At 49.3% G+C, this 10,696-nt stretch overlaps 1 protein-coding gene across 1 annotated transcript in view; it reads right to left on the minus strand.

Moving 5' to 3' along the window:
- VWF (von Willebrand factor) overlaps window positions 1-8,557 on the minus strand; it is a 137,379-nt gene extending 128,822 nt beyond the window's left edge. Inside the window, exons 1-3 of the mRNA XM_043563566.1 lie at window positions 8,308-8,557; window positions 7,139-7,193; window positions 5,271-5,435 (exon numbers count right to left, since the gene is read on the minus strand). Of these exons, the coding sequence (XP_043419501.1) occupies window positions 5,271-5,435; window positions 7,139-7,193 (220 nt within the window). The 5' untranslated portion in view covers window positions 8,308-8,557. The remainder of the gene's footprint in view (window positions 1-5,270; window positions 5,436-7,138; window positions 7,194-8,307) is intronic.
- Between the last annotated feature and the right edge of the window lie 2,139 nt (window positions 8,558-10,696).

The following is a 10,696-nucleotide window of genomic DNA, read 5'->3' on the forward strand; positions in this document are numbered from 1 at the left end:
CTGGGCTGGCTTGGGAACCAGACCCTGCAGCGTGGCTTAGGAAAAGCAGCCTTTCTGAGCAGAGGGGCGCCAGGACTCCAGTGCTCTCTCTCCCTGGTCCTCGTGCTGGTGGGCTAGGAAACCCCTAGTAGCTTTGGCCTGCCCAGACCTGCCCCACCAAGAGCCAGGATCAAGGAAAGGGCCCTCCCCTTCACACCAGGTGGTACTTCACGCTTGGACATAAACAGCTTTCCCCAGGATGTGAACAAGGTCCACAGGCACTGGAGAGGAATGGAAATTTGGGATTTCGAAGCAGGGAAACAGGATGTCATTGGAGAACAATGGGGCAGAGGAGTATATGAGGTTGCTGGCATGCACATGTAAACTGGAGATGCTGTGTCCAAGCGTGCAGGACGGACCCTGGGGTCTCAGGCTCCTGAAGCAGCTGCACTGACTCACCCCTCCCCAGGCCCGCCCTCCTCAGATTATGCCTCTCTTCCCAATGCCCCCATGCCACCAGCACCAAAAACACAAAAAGTAGCCACCCATTCTCTCTGATGATTCGGGGTGGGAATTAAACCAATCTCAGTTAAAGTATGATTAACCCATAATCTGGTTTAGGCCAATTACCCGCCAGAAAACTGACATCTGACAAGTTGTTATAATAACCATGACCCGGGGGCGCCAGGATGGCTCAGTCAGTTGCAGTGTCCGACATTAGCTCGTGTCACGATCTCAAGTTCATGAGTTTGAGCCCCACGTCAGACTCTCTGCTGTAAGCAGCCCACTTCAGATCCTCTGTCCCCCTCTCTCTCCACCCCTCCCTCACTCACGTTCTCTCAAAACTAAATTAAACATTAAAAAAAAAAAAAAAAGAACAATGACCCAGTGAGGGTGGGGGCGGGGGTCCCAAGAAGATTTTTGAAACAGAGGCTTAACACAGCCCTGCGGTTTCCCCTTGGCCCTTGAAACCCCAGAAAGGATGGCCAGAAAGGCCAGGCCTCTGACACAAACCCAAGCGATGTTCCCCTGACCTTGACGGAAACGGTCCCAAGGGCCCAGCAGCTCCTGTGTCCACCATGTGTTAAAGGTGACTGCTTTCAATCACTAAGGTTTGGGTAACACTTCACACTTGTAAATGATTTGTCTCCCTTGATCTTCACTGTATCTCCATTTTGAAGACAAGGAAATGGAGGCTGGGAGACATTGCGCACTTCCCTAAGGACACTCATTGAAGAGGAAGAGCCAAGACAAGGGCTCTGATTTTCTGAGCAGAGGGGCACTGGGAGCAGAGCCACCTGGTCCTAGAGGATGGAAAACATCCAATCCCCACAAGTTGATGAGACCAGTGCTGGACAGGACCAGAGTAGTGGGGGGTGGGGTGGGGCTTCCTGGAGGAGGTGACAGTGACTGCACAGAGGCACCCAGGCAGCCTGAGTTTCCCTGTCTTCAAAGCCTACCCTTAGCAGGGAAGAGTCTAGAGTGGGTTTAAGTAGGGGAAGAGGACTTTTCCAACATGCTGCTTGCCTCCCTGAGTCCAGATGAGCTCTGTGCCTGGTCCTAAGATTTCATTACACATTGTTTACAAATCCACCTTGAGGGTAGGGAGTCTATAGCAGGAATCAAGACAGCAACTCCCAGTGTCTCCATAGGGTCCCCCTCCCTGGAAAGTCCCCTGAAGCCCAAAGCCACACAGTGGAAAGGATGTCACTGTGTCTTCTTTTGAAATCTTTCTCCTGTCACTCCTAACCTGCTCCATTCTCACTGATACCCCAGAGTCATCTCAAGTAGGGCGTCTGTATGGAACCCCACCATGACTTTTTTTAAGATGCATAGAACAAGGGGTGCCTGACTGGCTCAGTTGGTAGAGCATGAGACTCTTAACCTCAGGGCCATGACTTCAAGCCCCACGTTGGGTGCAAAGCCTACTTAAAAAAAATGGTATGGGTGCCTGGGTGGTTCAGTTGGTTAAACATTCAACTTCAGCTCAGGTCATGATCTCACGGTCCATGAGTTCGAGTGCCGCATCAGGCACAAAGCCTGCAACCTGCTTCGCATTCCATGTCTCCCTCGCTCTCTGCCCCTCCCCAACTCCCTCTGTCTCTCTGTCTCTCTGTCTCTCTGTCTCTCTCTCTCTCTCTCTCAAAAATAAAATAAAAACATGAATTTTTTTCAAAGAACTAAGTACACAAAGAAAGATCAGTAGATGATGTCAATGTCAATTTCATGGTTGTAATATTTGAGAATAATTTTGTACAATGTTACCAATTGCGGGGTACTGGGTAAAGGGTGCACAGATTGTGTGTGTGTGTGTGTGTGTTGTGTGTGTGTCTGTGTGTGTGTCTGTGTGTGTGTCTGTGTGTTTTACAACTGCATGTGAATCTAATCTCAAAATAAAAAGTTTAACTTAAGAAATAAAAAATAAATCTTACATATTATCCCCAAAACTTTTGGGTTTTATTACAGAGTTACAAGAATCCACACTGGATCTTTTTTTTTTTTTTTGAGAAACAAGAAAAAGAGAGAGAAACGGTTTTTTCCTCGTGATGAAAATCTTTAAGATCTGTTCTCTTAGAGACTTTCAAATATACCCTACAGCAGTGTTAACCTTAGTCACCATACTGTACTTCCCAAATCCTGGACTGATCTATCTTACAAATGGAAGTTTGTACCTTACCCACCTCTGATAACCACAAATCTGATCTCTTTTTCTAAGAGTTTGGGTTTTGTTTTGTTTTCTTTTTCTTTTCTTTTTTAGATTCTATATAAAAGTGAGATCACACGGTATTTGTCTTTCTCTGTCTGGCTTATTTCATTTAGCATAATCCCTCAAGATCCATCCATGTTGTTGCAAATGCACTGTGATTTTTAAGGTAGAGAAACCCACTTAAAGTAAACATTGGACAGGAGGTCCTCAGCCTTCAGCCTCCCAGAGAAGGTGACAGGGTGCTTCTTCTCTGCAGCTGCTCTCCCAAGTTACTCCCCAGCTGTTGCCTCTGAAGCAAAGGGGATCCCCAAGTTCAGTGTTCAGAATGGCTTCCACCATTTGTCATGCCCTGGGGATGTCTGTGGTCCTTTTCACCCCTGCCTGGTTATCATGGCCAAGACCACCCAGCCTCCTGTCTTTCTCCCTTTCTGACCATTTTGGCAAAGTAGCAAATTCCTTCTTAATCCTTCAAACTGCACAAGCCTCTATAGTAACTCCTCACTGCTGCTGACTCCGGAAACAAACTCTCCCATCAGTCTGTCAGCCTCATTCCTGCCTCACCTCCCACTATTCCTCAGCCCCATGCTTCTCAAGATTTGGTCCCCAAACCAGCAGCAGCAGCAGCAGCAGCAGCAGCATCCAGGAACTTGTTAGAAATGGGCCTTTCAGGCCCCACTCCACATCCACTGACTCCAAAAGCCTGGGCATGGAGCCCAGCAGCCTGTTTTTAACCAGCCCTCCTGGAGATCCTGATGCAAGTTGGAGTTTGAGAACTACTGAACCAGCCACACCGACCTCCCCACTACGCTGCACTGAAGGAACATGCATTCCTTCCAGCCTCTTCCCTGTGTTTAGGCTATCCCCACTGCACACATCCCCTGCCCTGTCCTCTCTGCCCAACCGAAACTCCTCACCCAGGGCTCCTCACATGCCATGCTTTTCACGAAATCGGCTGTTGGGTACAACAGAGCCCCGTGCTTTGTGGATCCCCATCCCCTCCCTCACCTTCAGTGCTGCCAGAGACCCCGGTCACCCAAGCACCAGAAAACAAAGATGCATAAGGCCTGGTCCTTGCCCCTGGGGGGGGGGGGGGGCTCACAGAGGAGGAAGACAAATGGCAGTCTGGCGAAGTTCAGTGCCCTGAAGTCACACTGTGACAGGGTTTCCAGCAGAGGCAAGATGGATGGTGACAGCCAAAGAAGCAGGGGAGCCTCAAAATTAAGGCAGCTATCAGCTCATGTAGCTCCCAAACAGCCTCGTCCCACATTGAGCACTGAGGGCTGCATCCAACCTGGGAGACCCTGGAGACCGGTGGAGTGACCTCTCCGGGGGCCCTACTGCCTGCATCTCGGCAAGGGTCTGAGTGTTGCCAAAAACTGTCTTTGGCCAAACCTGGATCAGTCTCCTCTGAGCCCTCCTCTCCATCAGGTCTCCACCTTAGACTCTGTCCTCGGTCTGATTGGTTCAGTTTAGCAAGAATCCTGCTGGGTTAGTTTATCGAAAATCCCCTGGCCTCAATATCTGACCAATTCCTCATGCCCCTCCATCAATACTTATCACCCTGGTCTGACTTCAGCAAGAACCCTGTCATGTTGGCTTAACCAGATGTTACCTTTGATGTTTCCCCTTGGTAATTTTCCATCCACTGACCCTCCACCCCCACCCAGCTGAAAGTCCCCACTCATCCTTGTTATATTTGGAGTGGAGAAGTAGAGCCCCATGTCTCTGCCCCACTGCAACCCCCCCCCCCATTGCAGTGGCCCCTCTTGAATAAAGCTTTCCTCACTGTCTATACCAAGTGTCATGAAAGATTTTGTTTTAACAATGTGGATCTGTCCATTGTCGTGTCATCTCCCCGAGGCTATGGACCCCGTCTTTGCTAGGTTTTGTAGCAGCCTCACTCACACATCGCACACATCTGATTCATTCTCAGAGTGTGAAGGTCACCAAACCACAATCCCCCATCACTGCCTGCAGCCCCACTCCTGGCCTTGGAGAGTGCCATCTCTCCTTAGTGCAGAGGGAAGTCTCTGAATCCTGACAAACCCAGGATCAAAATCCAGCTCTTCCTTTTACTGTCAACTCTTGGGAGGATCAGACCACCTCTTTGGGCTCAGCACCTGTACCTACACCTCAGAGCCACTGTGGGGTGCAGCGATAACCCAGGCACATACCAGCACTTTCCCAGGAACACAGGAGGTCTTCAACATCAGGTAGGTACTCTGAATTCCACCAAGAACACAGCAATGACCCCTCCCTTTTTTCTAGGGGCTCTGTGTACTACAAAGCATCTTCTGGTTCACCATTTCTTTTGATGCTTTGGAGCTCCCAAAGTGCTGCCTGGACCCAGAGCAATGGACATGACCACTGGAAAAATATTTGCTTCATCCCACCAGGCTCCGATGGGAGAGACCCAGGGCCAGGCTAAGGGAAGCTCTTGGTCATGGAAGGCCATTTCCATCCATGGTTCCACAAGGATCTGCAAGCTCAGGCCCTGCCAGAAGAATGCCCCTAGTGCCCCACAGTAGGGTTGAGCTTAGCCTGTACCTGCTCTGAATCCCCCACTTCAGTGCCCCGGACTCACCAATAAGCGAGAAGGAGTGTTTCTGACAGTCCCCGGCCAGGAGGTAACTGCAGTCTCCCATAAAGCTGTACATGCTTTCATCAAAGGTGTTGATGAAGTCACCTCCAAAGAGGCTGCATCGAGCCATCGACGATCTGCCAACAGTCTCTTTTGCACAAAGGATCCCTGGAGGGAGAGGCTACAGGTGAGCACAGCTGGGACCATCCAGCCACTGCAGCCTTGTGCCTAATAAAAATTGGGCTGTAGGGAAGTATTTTCCATCCCAAGCAAGACTAAAGCTGTTGCTTTTGGGGGCGCTTGGATGGCTTAGTCGGTTAAATGTCCAACTCTTGATTTCTGCTCAGGTCGTGATCTCATGGTTAGTGGGTTCAAACCCCATATCGGGCTCTGTGCTGATAGCACGGAGCCTCCTTAGGATTCTCTCTCTCTCCTTCTCTTTCTGCACCCCCCCCCAAAATAAATAAACACTTTTAAAAAAAAGTGTTGCTTTTGGCCCTCAAAAATGACCCAGGACTTGCAGCAATAACAGAGGAACAGCTTCTCAGAATATCTATTTGTTTTAACGACATTTACTTACTAATTTAAAATGTGATACATGCTTTATCAGAGAAAATTTGGGGAACACAGAAAAAATTCAATCAAGGTAAAATCATCATTAACCAACATTCCTTGATAACTGGACTTAACATTTTAGTTTTATCCTTCTGTTTCACAGCATATGGATATATAATTACAGGTTTTCTACAAATTTGTGATCATCCCATACAAACTATTTATAACATGTTTATTTCTCAATGTATTGTAAAGAATTTATCATGCCATTGTGTATCCTTGCAAAACATGTTTTGCAGTGACTATAGCATATTTCACATCTAAATGTATACATTTATACATTATAATAATATTAACCCTATTATTAGGTGCTTAGCATTTTTCCAAATTTTTTAAAAGATTGTAATGAGCAACCTTTTACATTAATCTACTATATCTTGAACAGTTTACATTCAAACAAATTAGCTGGTGTGTCTAACACACAGAATCTATGGAGTGTTAACTCTTTTAGGGCCATAAGCTAATTCCTCCCAGGAGACCCTCTTACCACCTTCACACTGTGTGTGTGTGTGTGTGTGTGTGTGTGGTCAGGTGGGGCACCACAACAGTAAATTTTTAAGTTTTCTGGATCCCCGGTTCCTACTAGGAACCATCTAGTAGGAAGATGTAGAGGGTATGAAAAATATACATTTTTCCCCCACACTAAACTGTGAGCAACAGGCTGGATTCTGCTGACCTGAGTGATCTAAGTGGGGACAAGCCACAGTCAGAAAAGGGTCCCTCTCACCATTCACAGACTCAGTATCTCAGCAAGGGAAGCAAGGCACTGTAGTCCAGTGTGAGTGGTGGTCTAGGACCCAGGAGAACTGACCTCTGACCTTTGCTTTATGTGACTTTGGAGCATTCATTTTTCCTCTCTGACCCTCAGTCTCTTCATCTGTACTATGGGAGATCCCACTAGATGACCTCTGAAATCCCTTCTAAAACTAGTCATCTGTCCAAGTCTTGGGTTCCTTCTTCCCCATCCAGCAGCCGCATCATAGAAGACTGTTCTGTGTGACCCCTGTGCTTCTTAATTGTCCAGTCAGAGAAGGCATTTGCAGGTATCTGCTCCTTGAGGAATACAAGTCAGGGGCAAGGGGCTCTGAAGAACCTTCACAGGAAGAATTAACCAGTGACTCTGGCAGGCCCAACCCAAGCCTAACACGGGACTTGGCACACAGGTGAGCTCCAGACGCACCTGCTGATTCCTGGAAGGGAGTTGTTCCAAAAGACCCTGAGGCAGGAGTAAAGAATGGAAGCACTTTAGTACCCACCTGGCAAGGTGAGGGCCAGAGCAAGCAGCACTCTCGCAGGTCTGGCAGGAAACATCTGCAGAGAAGCAGGAGAAATGACTGGTGATCACTGCCCTCACAGATCATTGCTGGGATGTACTACTGTCCGTGTGTGAAGTGGGAAGAACAGTTTTTTTTAAGCAAGAGAAAAGATTGATCCTTCCCGGCCCCTGTTTGCCCTTGAATATGGAAGACTGGTCCCCAAAAAAGCCCCTGGCCAGGCCCAGGCCCAAAAGTAACAATCACTGTGAGCCAGACCCCAGGCATCCTTCCCCAACCAGCAGTCCCAGAGCCCAGGCAGGCGAGGAACTAGGCCAGCCTGGCCTCTCACTCCCCTACACTCCTGCAACAGCTAGGAGCCCATGCGTACCTGATTCCCTCCTGCCTTTTAATCCTTCCACGCTCGGCAGCAAGCTGGGGAGAAGAAGCTATCCTATAGCTCTGTTCCTACCACAGGCACCCAGATGTGGAGAATGCTCAACAACCACGTTTGTAGGTCAGTCCCCGGCACTATACCCCTGCTCAGGCAATGTGTGTTGGGCCGAGCTGTTAAATGGACAGGAGTCCAGTAGCCCAGGCCCAGGAAAGGCTCCCATTGTGTGCCCCCCTCCAGAAAGAGAGAATCGACCCGGACTTCAGAGCCCACCCCAATCCCGTAAAGCCCCCGCCACAGCCCTCTCCTCTTGTTAAACAGGTATAGACTCTTATCACCTGAGATTTACTGGGGGTGACTCCTTTCCTACTCAGTGCCTCATCCAACCCAAGAGAGACAAACCCAGTCTGTTATATACCTGCGGAAGTAACACTTGGATGACATCAGATATGGCCACGTCTTGGTCTCAGAACGAGTGACCCTCTAAAACCTCCCAACACACAGGTATGTCAGGCTGCTCTCAGAATACACCCAGAGGTGAGGGCAGAACTCCTTCCAGTCTTGCCTCGTCAAGTAGTACAAGCAGTAGCACCACCACGAACAGAAGCAGCCACAGGACTCCCCAGGGACAAGTGGAGAGTGGGCCTTAGGAAGGCCCCTGGCTCCCTCCAAACAATCCCTTCTAGCCCCGGGACAGAGGACCCCGGTTCCCCAGGGTAAGGCCCAGTCCTGATCTTCCTCCCCCAATTGAGCCAGCCCTGTTCCCAAAAGCCCAGACCTTTCCCTGCAAGCGGAGGCTGCAGGTATCTCCAAGGTCCCTTAGGAAGCCCAGTGCCGCACGATGGTGCCGCCAGCCTAGGCCATGTTCCCCAGCAGCTGAGGCCGATGGGACTGCTCACAGCTCTGGACTGTTGCTGTTAAGTGACCCAGGGGCTGCGCACTCCCGGTGGCCAGGGGGAGATAAAGGCCGAGTTGTGACGTCCACCAGCCCCCCCTCCTTTCCCACCACAATAGCTGTGAGCTGCCACAGCAGGGCATTGGCCTCCTGTTAATTACCAGAAGGAAACAATGAGCGGAAATGGTATTAGAAATACCTCCAAGCCGATAAGGCTTTGAAGAGTTTGGTGGGAGACCTCGGCCAGCTGCCATAATGGGCTGCCTTGCCCTCCCCACGCCCCCCACACCGCAACCACGATCCTGCCCACACACAGGATTCCATACAGACAGGGGACGACCACGAACGCTGGCCGGCCCAGGGCAAGCTGGCCCAGGCCAGGGAAGAATCCAGACCTGATCAACACAGCTTCTGGATCCGGCTTCCAAGGCCAGACACCGGGGAAGTTTGGAAAAACACCTCAACGTGAGCCAAATTGGTGGCTGTGTTTGGAGAAAGAAGAGAATGATGCTTCCTCTCCACGCTAAGGTATGAATGATGCAGTCCTGGCCCTGACAAAAACAGGCCGTTTGACTCACAGGTAGTGTCCAGGGACAAGGTAAGGATGAGGGGCCTGGACACAAGCCCAGGCTTTTGGAAAATGGTGGCCGGGATGGTTTAAGTCTAATCCTCCCCCAAGGACTCTTCCTCCCACTGCTGGAGCCTGACTCCTCCCCGACCTTACACACACCCCACACATACACGCACACCACACCCACAAGCACCACATACATACACCTCACATACAACACACACACCCCACATGCACACACACCACATACGTATACTCACACCCCCACCATACATACATATTACACACACACACCACACAGGTGGATACACATATGTATATCACACACACCATAACATACACATCCTACACACACCACACACATACCACACACACATACCACACCTACACCACACATGCACACACATCACATACATCACACACACACACACACACACACACACACACCCCAACACCACACACACCACATTCACCCCTCACACATCACACACATAGCACATTTACTACCTACCCCAAACACACACACAAAACCACACACACTACACATACCCCATGCACATACACACACGCACGCACACGTATACCCCAGTCATTCTTCCCAATTTCCCATTCTTAAGAGCCTAATTCTCTGCATCATCTGCTAAACTCATTCCTGCTAAAAGACGTGGCTGATAAAATAGAGGAGGAAGATGACTCTCTCATCGTGGGGTTCCAGGCACGGCGACAGGCAGCCGAAGACAGATTTAGGTGAAGAAGCCCACATCATTGCTTCTCGTGGATCATTACCACTTGCCCTAAGACTCTGGGAGACCATTAGTCCCCAGCTTCCCCACTTCCCACACCTCATGCTCTACCACTCCCTTTTGCACCCAGGAGAGGAGGATGAATGTTCCCAAGAAAGAAAACAGCAGTAGAGGCAGAATTAGTATGATAGAGTAGCAAAGGTACTTAAGGATTTCCATTTCTAGCTTGTTTTTTGTTTTGTTTTGTTTTATTTTACTTGATACCTGAAAATCTGCCCACTGTGAAGTATCATTAAATGCCGTGTTAGGGACACCTGGGTGGCTCAGTCAGTTAAGCGTCAGAGTCTTGATTTCGGCTCAGGTCATGATCTCACAGTTCGTGAGTTCCAGCCCCACATCGGGCTCTGTACTGACCATGTGGAGGCTTGGAATCCTCTCTTGCTCTCTCTGCCCCTCCCCCGTGCACACACACGCAAGCTCTCTCTCAAAATAATTAAATAAACTTTTTAAATAAATAAATAAATAAGTAAGTAAATGCCATGTAAATAAGACAAATGCTTTTTGAATGCACAGCTAAACTGGGAGCAAAATAATGAACATCTCCGAGGATCTAGGATCCCCAAGAGCAGGAAGTGGCGCAAGCCCACAGGTTTAGTGAGTCCAGGTCCACTCCAGGCTTGAGGCCAGGCATTGCAAGAACAGGAAATGAGGCTCTGGGCCTGACCCAGCCAGACATCTGGACAAGACTCCTGTATAAAGCTGATATTTGAAGAGAAACCTTCCAAAGGGTGGGCCAGGAAAAATTCCAGCCATCAACATAGAAGATAAGGAGTTTGTCTATCTCCATTGGTTTTGGAGATGGAAAAGTAAAGTCTTTCTCTAGAATTTGTAGCCATAGGCCTACACTCATGCAGGTTTCAGGTTCAAATTGACATTACCACATGGTCCAGAAACTCCC

This window comes from Prionailurus bengalensis, chromosome B4, assembly GCF_016509475.1.
Source record: "Prionailurus bengalensis isolate Pbe53 chromosome B4, Fcat_Pben_1.1_paternal_pri, whole genome shotgun sequence".
Taxonomy (NCBI): domain Eukaryota; kingdom Metazoa; phylum Chordata; class Mammalia; order Carnivora; family Felidae; genus Prionailurus; species Prionailurus bengalensis.